Source organism: Hemicordylus capensis, chromosome 2, assembly GCF_027244095.1.
Source record: "Hemicordylus capensis ecotype Gifberg chromosome 2, rHemCap1.1.pri, whole genome shotgun sequence".
Taxonomy (NCBI): Eukaryota; Metazoa; Chordata; class Lepidosauria; order Squamata; family Cordylidae; genus Hemicordylus; species Hemicordylus capensis.
This window is the reverse complement of record NC_069658.1, coordinates 412,741,791-412,756,422: the sequence shown is the minus strand read 5'-3', so window position 1 is coordinate 412,756,422 and position 14,632 is coordinate 412,741,791. Positions and strand designations below refer to the sequence as shown.

General features: G+C 41.5%; 1 protein-coding gene across 5 annotated transcripts in view; it reads left to right on the top strand.

Moving 5' to 3' along the window:
- The window catches only part of HELZ (helicase with zinc finger), a 236,890-nt gene that overhangs the window by 46,410 nt on the left and 175,848 nt on the right, over positions 1–14,632 (top strand). For all 5 annotated transcript variants that reach the window (XM_053295358.1, XM_053295360.1, XM_053295359.1 and 2 more), the window contains exons 5-9: positions 2,082–2,138; positions 3,068–3,122; positions 5,102–5,177; positions 11,287–11,485; positions 13,051–13,158. In XM_053295358.1, the coding sequence (XP_053151333.1) occupies positions 2,082–2,138; positions 3,068–3,122; positions 5,102–5,177; positions 11,287–11,485; positions 13,051–13,158 (495 nt within the window). The remainder of the gene's footprint in view (positions 1–2,081; positions 2,139–3,067; positions 3,123–5,101; positions 5,178–11,286; positions 11,486–13,050; positions 13,159–14,632) is intronic.

Genomic DNA, 14,632 nt, shown 5'->3' with positions numbered 1-14,632 from the left:
TGGTTAACACTTGCTGACAGTCAAATCCTGGCAGATTTTGCACGCAGCTGTGCAAAACTTGTTGTGTTGAAGGATTGCAGTCAGAGAGTAGTGGAGAGGTGTAGAATTGGTCTGTGCTGCCAGGCAACCTAGTGAGATGCAGGAGAATAAGGGTCTTGTGGATGTCTCTATAGAATAGGCAATGGAGAAATTCGTGCTCTGTGGTTTTGACTTGCCCATAGTCTCATGGAAACAACTTTCTAGCTCTCTTTTCACACCTAGCACTTCTTATCATAATTTACGTCAGTACATGAAATGGATGAAAATATTAGGCATACAGTTTTATTGCGCAGGCTGAGAAGAAGGGACAGCTTGCTGGGAGCCTCTTCTCCTCACCTTTCAAGGCCGGCAAGAAGAAGCTGCCAGCAAAAAGCCTCATCTCAACTCTGCATTCCAAAGCCTTCTAAAGGTTGGGTGGGAGCTTCCCTGCCAACCCCCTCTTGCAAGGTTCTGAAAGGGCACCAGGTGAGGAAGGAAGGTTACTAGCAACCTGCCCTCCCTGCACAGCACCTCTTCAAACACTGTGAAGGTTGGGTGGGAACATCCTTATTGGACTTCTGCAAAGGCACCTACAAAGAGTGAGGGTTGAAACACCCCCCCCCCCCAACATGGCACCTTTGCAAAAGCTTTGTAAGGTTTGAATGATAAATTCTCGATCCAAGCCTTGCAATGTTCTGGATGGACACTGCATGAGAAGGGAAGACTGCCAACAACTTTTTCTCCCTGCACTGTGCCTTTCCAGAAGGTCGGATTGGAATGTCATCACCTGACATTTGCAAGTCTCTGGGAGGGTGCTGCGTGAGAAAGAGAGGCTACCAGCAGCTTCCTTCCCTATGCAGTGCCTTTTCAAAGGCTTACCAGGGTCGTACTGGGATTTCTCCTGCTCTCTATCTTGTGGTTGTGGTGGCAACCACAACAACTTGTCTTCTTCACACTCTATTTTTTGAGCAGCAGGAGGAAGCAGTGAGGAAGTTGCAGAGCAGGAAGTGTGTTTAATTGCTTCTTGCTGCTCCAGGTTCCCCAACCCCAGCCTCTTGAACAGGCAGAGGGTGAGACGTGGCAGGGTGGGAGGAAGAGAGAAGGGCAAGGGCAGCTGTTGAATTTAAAACATGTTTTGAGGGTGGCAGCAGTGGCAAGTTTGCTGCCTTTGTCTAGCTGCTGTTTGAGGCGAGTACCTTACCTTGCCTTATTAGCAAGGTATAAAAGCAGAAGGCTTGTTATAAAGAATATTATGTAGGTTGTGCAGGTTCTACTATTTTCATTAGAGAAAATCCTCTTGTTCTGACTTCACTATATAGATAATCTCTTCGTATCTAATATACGAATATACAATAATTCCTTTGTTAGGGAAGAGACTGGCAACACATTTGGTCTGGGCTTCACATTTGTCTGCCTTGGACATTATGCTCTATTGAGGAGGAAGGAGAAAGGGATAAAGAGGGCAGATTGAATATGATGTGAACATGAGGTTCACTTCCTCTTATGCCAGATTTTCCAAGTCATACTGGCCTGACCAGGCCCCAAGTCTGAGCATTTGAGCTGTCCTTGAATATTAGTGTAGTCATCCGTTGTCTTTTAGAAAGTCACAGTAGATTCTTTTCATGGTTGAAAAAGGATTTTATCAGGTATAAAAATAAAACTCCTGCGAAAGAGAGAATATTCTTTATAGTAAAAGGATTAGGTCATAAATTCTGCCCATATAAATTTCTGATATTTCTAAGCTGTAAAAGGTTTTCCAGGGTTTGTGATAAAAAAGTATTTTTCAATTTTGTACCTACCAATTACACAGCTTGGATGACTGCCAGCATTTCCTAGTGTGTCTTTGCCCTATTTTAAACTGCCCTGTAGTGACACTAAAATGTGAGATATGCACTCAGCCAAATGCTACATTATGAAGTTTTCCACTAAGAAGGGTAGAGTACCTCTCAAGACTACAGTTCTACTAGCCTTGTAAAACAGGGATTGAAAAGAACTTGCAGTTTGTGTTTAATACAGCAGAGGACCAGTGGACAGCATGTTATAACTCTGTTCTTTCTTGGTAGAACGGGATGGTAACAAAAGATCTGACAAGATTGAAAACACTGCTTGTTGAAACAGAGGTGAGAATATGTATGCTATGGCAAGAAAGAAATACATTTCCTGAATACAGCTTTGAACTTCCTGTGTTAAATGTTAGCATACCAGTAAGAGAGTATGTCATGCTAATTCTGAGTACAGTTAATCCTGTGTATACTTGCTCAAATATAAGTTCCATGGAGTTCAGTGGGGCTTTCTTCCAAGTCAGAGTTCATAGAATGGCAGCCTTAGTTATATTTCATAGTTTGTAGCCTCTTCAAAAAGAAGGCTGGCATTCAGAGTTGCCAAGGTGCATATGAAAAGTTCTTAAATTCACAGGGAAGCCCTTTCCCCCTTCTGGCTGCAGCACCTTTCCCTCTTCATATCCTTTTCTGGAGACTCCCATATTCAGGAGCACATTTTTGGGGGAGGGAAAGGGTTGTTGTAGAAATGGATGATGAAAAGCCACAGTGCATGGCCATGAATACATAATCATAATCTTTATTACGGTTAAGGACCAATAAAAAAAATAAAAATCACAATAACCATCTCTAATATAGTAAACAACAACAGTAATACTACTACAATGACCCTGCATCATCAATAACTATATCCTATTAGCAGTCATTTCAGATCTTAATCAGCTGCTTCCTGATGTAACATTTAATAGCACGGAAACTTGCCACCTTAAAGGGATAAAGGATTCTTTGGGATCCTAGTTAAAATTTAGGGTAAATAATTTCTAGTTTAGCTATAGGACAGAGCAGTCTTTACATTTAAACTTATCATCCTTTGCCTCAAAAAGGTCTAAAATTTAAATTTGTTTTGTCTTGTCAAATAGTGACATTAAGATGGAGTATATTTATTCTATTTACATTTTCATACAATCACTCTTCAGAATTTTGTTTGAATTTTTTTAAAAAAACCTTTCATTGATTGACTTATATACTAAGTGAATTCTTTGTAATTATAGGCAGCAGCAGCGGGTAAAGTACCCTCAGTATACCATGTAGAAGATTTGGAAGAAGGTAAATAAAACAGATATTTAAAATGTAGAATGACTATAATTGTATACCAAGAGATGATTAAGTCATTTTAATGTCATAATTTGGTTCCAGAGGAACATACAAAAAAGTGCATTCAGACAGAAGCTATCTTAGCAATTGAAAATGTTGCTTGTGCAATGAGGAGCAATGTTTGTCAATCTGCTTCCTTCTGCTGCCCTCGATGACCTCTGAAAATATGTCCAGAGGGTCTCCCTCATCGTCATCAGTTGGGTGGGTGGGCATCAGAAAAAAAAATCATCCCTCCCCTCTTGCTCAAGTGAAACATTTTTATGCATGTGCAACATTAGTCTGGTTGCTTCCCAATGATTATTGGGGACAAGAAGAAAATTATAATAGACATTGTTTGAAGTGCTACCATGAGATAAGAATGCCCATGTGGGAAATACTAGTGTGTGTTATTTATGCAGGTTGTTATGACAGAGCCCGAGCCTACACAATCAAATTTACTTTCATTAGCCAACATCCATTTGCCTACAGCTGAACTAACAGTTGCACATGGAGAATACTTCTGCATGCCTTAACCTAGAACCAGTCCCTGAGTGACATACTTTCAGGAGGCATAGGTGGCTACAGTATCATGGAATGCACCTTCTCCCTTCTGAGCACATGGAAGCATTCCCTGCATGCAGCTCTGTTTGAATATAGGCCACTGATTTATAGATCATATTGTGAAATATAACAACCATTCTTATAAATGCTTGCACAGAATGCCTTAGCCTAGATGCTAATGTGACACCTGTTCTGATTATTTATGTATTTATCATATTTATATACCACCTGATATATGTATCTCTAGATGGTGTACATAACTGCATGATAAAAAAACCAGGTGTGCACTCTTTAATTACCCATCTAATCCAGTCTGGTTCTCTTAAATTGGTGATTTTCCTCCTATTGGGGCTTTTTTGTTGTGGACAGTGATTAGAACAGGCGAAGGTCTGGTAGTGAAACTGATGTGCTAGGTTTACTGTCTCAATTGTGGTTCTTTGTAGTTATAAGAAGTTGGTAATCAAGTGGTTTTTGGATTTTAATGGTCCCTAATTTTAGTAACTTCCTCTGAGTTGTCCTCCATTAGATTCTACTTGACAGATATTGATACCAAGGCAAGGGAGCATTGAACTTCCCCCTGCTTGGCAAGCAATGTAGTAATTATGTTGGATCAGATTGACTATTGTTTTGCTCATCACTTAAAATCAGTTATGTGGCCTATTTTCTGGATAGACCAAAGGCCTTTTCATGTGTTAAAAAAACTGGGGCTGCTGTATGCGAGTCAGCGCACATCTGTGAGCATGAGCTCTGAAGCCCCACTGATGTGCTTAGAAGTCTTGTCCCCTGTTGTACACAGTTACAGCATTTGTCTGCAGAGGAAAATGCTGTACTCATGAAGAGATTCTTCCCATGATGCAGAATGCTGGGGTGGCCCAGTGTTCTCTTCACAGGAAGAATCTGTCTATGGAATCTCTACAGAAAAATGCTATAACCATGAACAGGGAGTGGCGGGGCTTCTGAGTATGTTAGCATGGTGGGGGAGGATCTTCAGTGCATGCTGTTGGGAATGCTGCAGCGAGTACAGTATCTCTGTTTTTGTAATTCCTGAACAGGGCTGAAGTATTTATTTATTTATTTATTTGAGATCTATACCGCCCTTCCAAAAATGGCTCAGGACAGTTTACACAGAGAAATAACAAATAAATAAGATGGATCCCTGTCCCAAAAGGGCTCACAATCTAAAAAGAAACATAAGGCAGATACCAGCAACAGCCACTGGAGGGATGCTGTGCTGGGGGTGGATAGGGCCAGTTACTCTCCGCCTGCTAAATAAAGAGAATCACCACGTTAAAAGGTGCCTCTTTGCCAAGTTAGCAGGGGTTAAAGTATGTCAGGAATTGTAAAATAGTGGCTACCAGAAAAATAACATGCATATTATAATTACATGGCAGGATCTCAGGATGGCTGGCAGTTTCGCCCCCCACCCAGGGGAGTCACAAGTAGTGAGGAGTACACATTATGCAAAAGGTAAAGTCATGTACTTTTTTTCAATATTTCTCATTGTTTGTTGGTATCCTGGAAGGGCACCAATAATAGAGGGAGACACAGAATATATGTAGTAGTAGATGACATAAATAAAGTTCAGCATCCGGAAATGTCCAAATAAGATACCTTCACAAATTATGTTTCACTTTAACAGTTTCTTGCACTGATAACTTAGCAAATAGTCAGCTTATTTATGAGTGAATAAAATGCTGCCTGAGGACAAAATGGGTTGATAAAATTCAAGGCAATCCAAATGATTTAAATAAGAAACGGGCTCAATTTTAAATTATTTCAATCAGTGCTTTCATTTGTTGCTGCTGTTGGTTTGTTATAAATATGTATCTGTGAAGTTGTACATCCCACTAAAGCATATATACTAGGAACAGAACTGGTTTAGTAATTTTGCTGTTCAAGAGTAGCAACAATGGACCGAGTCTCACGATCCGTGAGACCTGGTTTGGGGTGGTGAGCGGGAAGGGAGCCCTGGGCAGCTGGATCGGCTGCCCACATGATTGCCGGTTCCGAGACGGAGCCAGCGGGGGCTGGCGATCTCGGGGTCCACGCGGCCCCTGGAAACCGCAGTATGCCCTGCGCAAGCGCGCAGGGCATAATGGGGAGACCCCCAGTCAGGAGGCGGCTTTTCACCTTCCAGGGAGGTCTACTCATGAGTAGGCACGGCGCAAAGCTGCTCCGCGGCTACTCATGATTTTGAAAACCAGGTTTGCGGAGCACTCGCTCCGCAAACCTGGTTTTGGGGCAGGGGTTCTTGAGCGTGTTACCTGCTCTAGAACCACCGGGCTCGCAGCCAAGCCTGGTGGTTTTGATGACCTGCAAAAATCGGGCTAGGCTCTCCTAGCTCGATTTTTGCAGATCGTCAGAATAGCCCCAATATGTAGCATATTTTGACAGGGTCATGATAAACCATGGCTTAGTCTATCACAAGCCTTTGGTTCACTCCCACCTCCTTCCCTTTTGCACGCGAGTGGAGAAAATTTCGCAGTTTCTGTTCATAGTTTGAAATAAATCACAATTTGTGTCTGAACCTGGTAAATCCCCATTTGTACTAATAATATTTTGAACAGATCAAGATATCAAACTGCAGGATCCTGGTTTGATAATCTGGCTTGTTCACAACTAAGATTAAAAAAACCTGATTTCCTGGGTTCAGGTGCCTATTGGTACAATTTCTGCTTTAGATCCTGGTTTATTTGGAAAATTTGGCTGGAATAAACTAGGAACACTTGGTTCAGACATCATATTTTTAATGAAAATATTTTTCATTTAAACATTTTAAAAAACCCATAATGTACATATTTATTTGCATTATCACAACCTACCTTTGCAAGGGAGAAGGACCTATTAGGTTAGTCCTCCTGAGAAGGTTATTGGATCCAATAGGATTTCAAGAGGCCTAGAGTGTTGGCTTCAGTGTTCCCTCTAACAAGGATCCCAGATGTTGTTGACTACAACTCCCATAATCCCCAGTCAAAGGTCATTGCAGCTGGCGATACTGGGAGTTGTAGTGAACAACATCTGGAAATCCCTGTTAGGGGGAACACTGCTTGGCTTTGCTAATGATTTCAAGAGTGTTGGTTCTGCTAGTGATTCTGCTGATTCTCTGGTGCATGGAATAATGAACTCACTAGAGCAATAAATACAATTGTTCCTAAGTGTCCTCTCTGACCTCAAAATGAGCCCCGTGGTATTCAGAAGAACTATGGAGCTGAAGCAATGGGGTAGATGACTAGAGTGCAAGTGAAGGAAGATGCTTCATGAATCTGACAGATCACAACAGATCTGTTGTGATCTGGAGACAGTTCCTTGTGGAACTCCATACTTTAGTTCTCGCTTTGCAGAGCAGCAGTCTCCAAGTGACACCATCTGGAATCTACCAGAGAGGCAGGAACAGAACCACTGTAAAACAGTGCCACCCAATCCCACCTCCCTCAGATGACCCAGGAGGATACCATAGTTGATGGTATCGAAAGCCATCATCCTCCAAAAATAACAAGTACGTAGCTTTGGAGAGCTCCTGGATCCAAAACTCTTTCTCGTTTCTCAGGTTGAGATAGTAGCCCAGGAGCGCTTTTTATCAGCTTCAACTGATACGTTAGCTACGCCCATTTCTGGAAGTAAATCACCTTAAAACAGTGGTGCATATGCTGGTAACTTCAGGCTCAACTATTGTAAAGGCATTGTACATAGGCTGCCTTTGTACATAGTCTGGAAACTACAATTGGTACAGAATGTGGGAGCCAGACTGGTCTCTGGGACAACCAAAAGGGACCACGTAATACCGATTTTAAAAGAACTGCACTGGCTGCCAATATATTTCCAAACGAAATACCAAGTGCTGGTTATTACCTATAAAGCCCTCAATGGCTTGGGTCCTGGGTACTTAAGAGAACACTTTGTTTGTCATGAACCCTGCCACCTATTAGGATCATCTGCGGTGGTCTGGTTACGGTTGCCACCAGCTCGTTTGGTGGCTACTTGGGACCGGGCTTTCTTTGTGGCTGCCCCAGGGCTTTGGAATATGCTCCCTGTCAAAATAAGAGCATCTTCATCTCTGGTTGCTTTTAGGAAGACCCTCAAGACATGCCTGTTTTCTCAGGCTTTCAAACTGAAATTAGTTTTAAACTGTTTTTGTCTCATGAAATTGTTTTAATTGTTTTTACTCTGTTTTATATTTGTTGTGTTTTAAATTGTGTACACCGCATAGAGATACATATATCAGGCAGTATATCCATCTATCCATCCATCCATTCATCCATTCAACATATTTCTATACTGCCTGATATTTGCATCTCTAGGCATTTTAGAAAGTTAAAAACAGCAAATGTAGAACAATATAAAATACAAATATGATAAATTTAGTTTAGGTCACATTATGGACGCAAGAGTTAAGATCTTTTAAGTTCAACTGATTTCAGTAGGAAAACTAACCATGGCTTGGATATAGAGAAGAGAGAGCAGAATTTGGTTTGCACAACAGGGGTTTCCCCTATTTCCCTTTCCACTTCACTTGCACTCCTTGAAAAGCCCCAATAAGGGATCGACTGGAAAGGAGCATGAGGTAACTCACTTTATTTAGCAGGGGGAGAGTAACTGGCCCTATCCACCCCCATCACAGTACTTCCAGGGACTGTTGCTGGTGTCTATCTTATGTTTCTTTATAGATTGTGAGCCCTTTAGGGACAGGGATCCATCTTTCTTTCTTTCTTTCTTTCTTTCTTTCTTTCTTTCTTTCTTTCTTTCTTTCTTATTTATTTATTTATTATTTCTCTGTGTAAACTGCCCTGAGCCATTTTTGGAAGGGCGGTATAGAAATTGAATGAATAATAATTAACAACGACTGAAGTTGGGGGAGGGGGGAAGCAGTAGCGATGTTTGCTATTCAGGAAGTGCATTTAAGATAACTTTCCAATAATTGCTAAAACAATTTATATGGGAATCGAAGCTTGGCATGAGCACATGGATCCGTTGGGCAGTTCTGAGGGCCCAGTATCACAGGCATAGGTACCACTGGTGCTTGCCATAGCCTCCTTGGGGCGGATTGAGCCTTGTGAGTGACTGGCAGCTAAGTGGGGCCTGTTCCTTTTTGGCAGTGGATATTGTGATGGTATGTGTTTGAGTTTTGTTTTTTACTACTTCTAGGATGCTCTGGGTAGATGCTCTGGGAAGAGCATCTACGTTCCAAGTTCCCTCCCTGGCTTCTGCAAGATAGGGCTGAGAGAGATTCCTGCCTGCAACCTTGGAGAAACCACTGCCAGTCTGTGAAGACGATACTGAGATAGATAGACCAATGGTCTGACTCAGTATATGGCAGCTTCCTATATTCCTAGGAGTAGTGGTGGAATGGTAGCAACAATATCAGTGTTATAGTTGCAGCCACTAGCTGCTGACACCTATGCTCCACATAGTATTGTGCTATTTGGGGGATGTTGTGGAGGGAAGAGTATGGTGTCTTGCATCCTGTTGCTGCTGGCTAGAACACCATTGTTGCTGCTGGTCTGCTGCTGCCATATAATCTATATATATATAAAAAGGGGCTTGGGCCTCACTCACTCACTGACAAGAAACTCCCAGACCAAATTACAAAAGGTAGAAGCATGCTGTTTTCACATTAGATTCCAGACCTCATCCAGACTACCTGAAGAATCAAAAACCCTGGCAAAACTGATTAATTTGTCAAAAAAACTCTGCAGTTGGAAAAGCATGGGAAATGATACCTTCTGGCAAACTTTGGCAGTTTTCTCTGGTACTTTTCAAGACAGAAAGTCCAGGCTTTTATGAATTATGAAGCAAACCCTATTTTTTCAGTAAACTGCTCTTCAATCCATGTAGGATTTCCAGGAAAATCTCTTAAGAAATAAATACATGCTGGAGATATAAATACATTTTTTAAAAAACATAAACGCTTCTGCACATCAACCAACAATGAGTGAATGGAGAGTGCATGGTCATTTTGTGGTGCAGGAGGAATACTTGCAAACTGCAAGCCCATTTTACTTACACACACACACACCTTGTTATCTGCGGGGGTTCCATTCGTCGATTTTGTGGGTAATGAAACCGTGGATAACGAGACACTAAGTCTATGGCAATTGGGGGCGCGTTTAGGTTCTTACAGGGCAAAAAAGGTCAGGAAAATAGTGAAAAAATGTGGAAATTGAAATAAAGTGCTGTACCATGCCCCATAAGTTCTCAGCTGTCCAGCAGTGCCCCCCCCCAGAAGCTGCAGTTCCACAATTTGTCCACGAAAAATCGTGGTAGATCCCCCCCACCCCCAAGATCCACAAAATGGCTCTGTGCCACAGAGGTCATTTCCAGTCACCCTGAAATTGCAAATACTTGAAATGTAACCCCCTTTTGTCTGCGTATACTGAGGTCGGATGCGCAGAACCGCAGATGTTGGGGCCACAAATGGTGTTGCCATTTGTGTGTGGTGTGGCCACACACATACACACCCCTCCCTACACCCAAAAAACCTTCATCCACCACATCTGCCACAAATGTTAATGGAGGGCTCACCTGAGGGTACCTTAAACCTGGTGCTGGCCCTGTGGAAAGCTGTTTTCATTTAATATATTCAAAACATATCTGCATTGATATGCAATGTTTTTTTTTTTTAAAGATATACTGGTAAATTGTTGAAAAACAGTAGGTAAAACCCCTTTAATCGGTGACAACCCTATTGTTTGAATGCAGCATGTAAACAATCAATAGTAGAACAGTGCCAATTGGAGACAAGGGATTTGATTCCCAAATCATTTATATCTGTGTAATCCTATAGTAATGTTAACAGAGCTTCTCCAGAATAAATGGGTTATAGTTATAGATAATAACCTTGGACAGTAGGCAGTTCCTATGCTGGTATGATTTCAGATGAGAACATTACTTTAATTAAGAAAATTCAGAGAGGGCACCAAAGATGTGGAGCATGAAAGATGTGGAGATTTTATTGTTGTCCTAGAAGACATCTCTGAGCTTGAAATAAGCAGGAAGGACCACATGGTGTCACTGCCACTCCAGAAAACTTAACTGCAAAGATCACCTACTGATATATTCTAATGTATCCTTTAGAGAAACATTTCTGCTACAGGGCTATGTGTTTAACATGTATCTACTTGAAATTAAAATTTGCTTAGAATAGTGGTGCATGGGATAGTTCATGTGTGTTTGCACTTTTGCTGTCTACCTCTTTTAGAGCACTTTTTAAAGTCCCAAACACTTTTGGCATAAATGATATAGCCAGGATCTGAAGAGCTACTGTCGGTGCTTTCAGGGGCTTGGATATGCCCATTTATTTCTTTGATCAGCAGACATTCATGCCACATCACAAATTGCTTTGAAAAGTCTTTAGTTCCCAAAGCTGTGCAGCATTGGGGACTGCTATTTCAGGAACCCAAGGTCAAATCCACCTTGGTGTGTGGTACTAGTTGCACAGTTTTTTGGATCCTATCCTAGTTCATTCTTTTAGTTGGGAAATTCAGAACTCAGATGCAAATTCTTCAAAGAAAAATTTGCATTTGGGGTATATTTTAAATTGGAAACTTGAGGGGATAATTGTCTTTCCTATTTTGTGTAGATTTTTAGAGCAAGGAATCTGCAGGTATGGTGCACAGTGTACTTCAGCACATTCCCAGGAAGAGCTAACAGAATGGCAGAAACGATATGCATCCCGTTTGATAAGGTTAAAACAGCAGAAGGAAAACAAACAATGTTTGGGAACTTACATGGAATCCTTGATTGAAAAATGGATGAATTCGTTATCTCCTGAGAAAGTGGTAAGAAACATAAACTACTTTCCTCAGTGTTCATATTTCAATCTAACAGAAGAGCCTGATTTGGGCACTATCTATTAGATCTGGTCGAATTATACAGTCCCAAAATACCATTTGAACATGTAATCCTGTTTTTCTGTTAAGAAAAACTTCACCATATTGCCCTGATTTCTGCGTATGCAGTTGAAAGGATTCAAGATTTTATGGAAGAATATTTTATGGAAGGGCAGATTTTGCCAGGTTACTGGGTCCTTTTGAGGAGTGTGCTGAATGACTCGAGATTTCACAGGATGGCTCCTGTTTCTTAGTTCCCTAGTGGGACAGGAGAAGGAATGCTGGAGGCAAGATATTATTATTATTTTTGCCGAGATCTTCTTGATCACAATTTTTGGTTTAAGTACTTGCCATTCATCCACTCTTGCATTCAAAAGCTCATGAATCCCACTTAGAATAACACTGGTGAAGCCCAATAGATTCAAATGAGCCTTTGGCAAACAGTATTCGACCACTTCTACTTACCACTGACCCAAAGGAGTTTTCAGTCCATCTATTGCTGAATAAATTGAAATCTAGGAAAATGGAAATTTCTGACTGAAATGTTTAATCAATAAAAATCTGGATTTTGCATTCCTTATGAATTATGCTGCCTCCATTAGGAAGGGTTTCCAATAATGCAAGCTTGGAAACTGTTATAACAACAGACCCTCTTTAAGTACAGTAATTATGTTCTGCTGAGAGAATCTTTAAACAACAGTTTGAGGAACTGGTCACATTTCACATATTTCTATTACTACATTTTGTTGTTTAATGCTCACATGGCTATTAGCTGAGCTTGCCTGGGTGCTTGGTGGGGTACCTTGCCTATTCTTGGTAAAACAATTTAAACTAAGTCGTACTGGTTTTTGTTGAAGTACAGGGCATAATGGATGCAAGAAGCTCCCTTTGCTATGAACAAGATGGTAATATGCAGTGGTGATTGCACATATCTTAAAGAAAACTAGACAGCAAAGTTCAGTCAGGCAAAAAATCAGTCTGTTTAGATAAGACTTGTTGGAAAATGTGATACATTTTAGTGGTTCTTTAGTGAAATTTAGCATCCTTGCTTGGTAGGTATGCTTAAGCAGAACATGTTAAGGCTGAAATAAGCTCTTGCACAGAACTCATTAAGCTGGATAACAGGACAGAGAAATGCTTAAAGGAATATTGAGCCTTGATATGTTTGTGCTGATTGAACCAGAGCCTCTGGATGGGGCGGTTTATAAATGTAATAAATAAATAAAGGGAATTGAGCTGGTATAAGTTCCTGATGTGGATTTGCCTTGTGATATTTTTTCAAATCCATGCTGAAGACAATTGAGTTCTTTGTGAATGTGGTGTGTGTGTAAGTGAAAACAAAGCAATTGTTATGACATTTTATTATTGGATTGGTTCTCTTGTGTTGCATGTAATAAAAATGGGAATCCCGCAGTATTCCTGCTGGGAAATGGCCTTCATTATAGATAATTCAAAGAGATGCTTTCAATGCTGTTGTCCTACTTCAAATATCTAACATTTACTATTTTCTCTAGCTTAGTGAATTCTTAGATGGCGTGAGAGTTGAACATAATCCTGAGCTATCAGTTACTGTCACCACCAAAAAATCACAACAGATGTGGACGTTTGCTCTCACATGTAAGGTAGGATCCTAGTTTTTTTCTTTGTAAGAACTTAAACTGTGTTGCTGAAATGGCAAGATTATAGATGTTTGCTCTTAAAACTTTCAACTCCTTTTAAAAAACTAAATTCTCATGGTGGTGTTGGTGTTAAGCAAAAATTTCCAAATTAAGTGAGGAGAGTATCCATGTACCCATGGTGACTGATGTGATCTGTGGAAAGTGACTGATGTGATCTGTGGAAAGTATGCAGATTTACACATAATGATAGAATTTCCATGATTGCAAAATGTGCTGATCTTACACTTATCTCATGCTTGGATTTTATTGTTTGGTTGATTTGCCAAGGTTTCAGTCAAGACTAGGGAAGGCAAGTTAGGATTTATGGATCTGGATTGTGATCCGTTGTAACCATAAGGAATGGGCTCTGCGCCTGTGCAGGGACCTCGCGGGCTGATTGATAAGCTCCTCTTGATGCCCCCCCGCCTGCACATGCCGTGCTGTGTCTGTTAAGAGTGGCGGTTGGGGCGTCTCCTCCTCAGTTTCTGTTTGACTGCCTTAGCAATCACACCTCGTTGCTGTTGCTCCTCGGATACTACTTTGAACTCTTGGTTTTGACTTTGGATTTGGACTAGATTATGTTTTTTCTCTAAGTGGACAAGTTTGAATGAAAGATCATTTGCCTTTACAATTTGACCTTGGAACGGATATTGGACTGTGTTTGCGTACCGGACTATCTGATTTGGTGAAGGATCGTTGCCTTCGTTGGCCGGCTGTCGGACAATGGAGGTGAAAAAAACCTTTAAAAGATGTGTAAAATGCCGAGCCAAACTACCGTCTATGGACTACCACGACGCTTGTTTGATATGCCTGGGAGAAGAACACAATACAGCAGCTTGTAAGGTCTGTTGCTCCTTCTCTAAACAAACAAGGCAGAATAGAGCGTTACGTCTCCAGGCGGCTCTATATGATGAGGCGCTCCACCCGCCTATGCCTCGGCCCGGGTGCTTCACCAAGCTCCCCTTCAATGTCGGGTGCCCGACTGGCATCAAGTGCTTCGGGCTCCCCGGAGTCAAGTAACTGCAGAACTGCAAGGCAGCAGTCTAAAACCGCGTTACCAAGTGCTGCAGAGGCTACAGAGGTAGTTTTCAAAAAGTCCAAGGACGTTTTGAAAAAGGAGAAACACAGGGATTGGGAACGCCAGCTGAAGAGAAATTCTAAGGGCTCGTAGGCGCCAAACTTAAAGGTACACCGTACCCATTCCCCTGTATCGGCACAGGCCTTTGAAGGCGACTCGGATGAGTCTGTCTCGGCTTCCGTTTTGACTAAGACATCGACGGCTCCAATTCCAAGATCGGCATCGACATTGATGGCTCAGCTACCTCTCTCAACGTTGACATTGACGTCGACTACGGAGACTCCGCTTGCACTTTTGACGTCAACATGGTCGGCACCATTGACATCGACCGAGCCGCTTGCATTCTCTACATCGACGGAA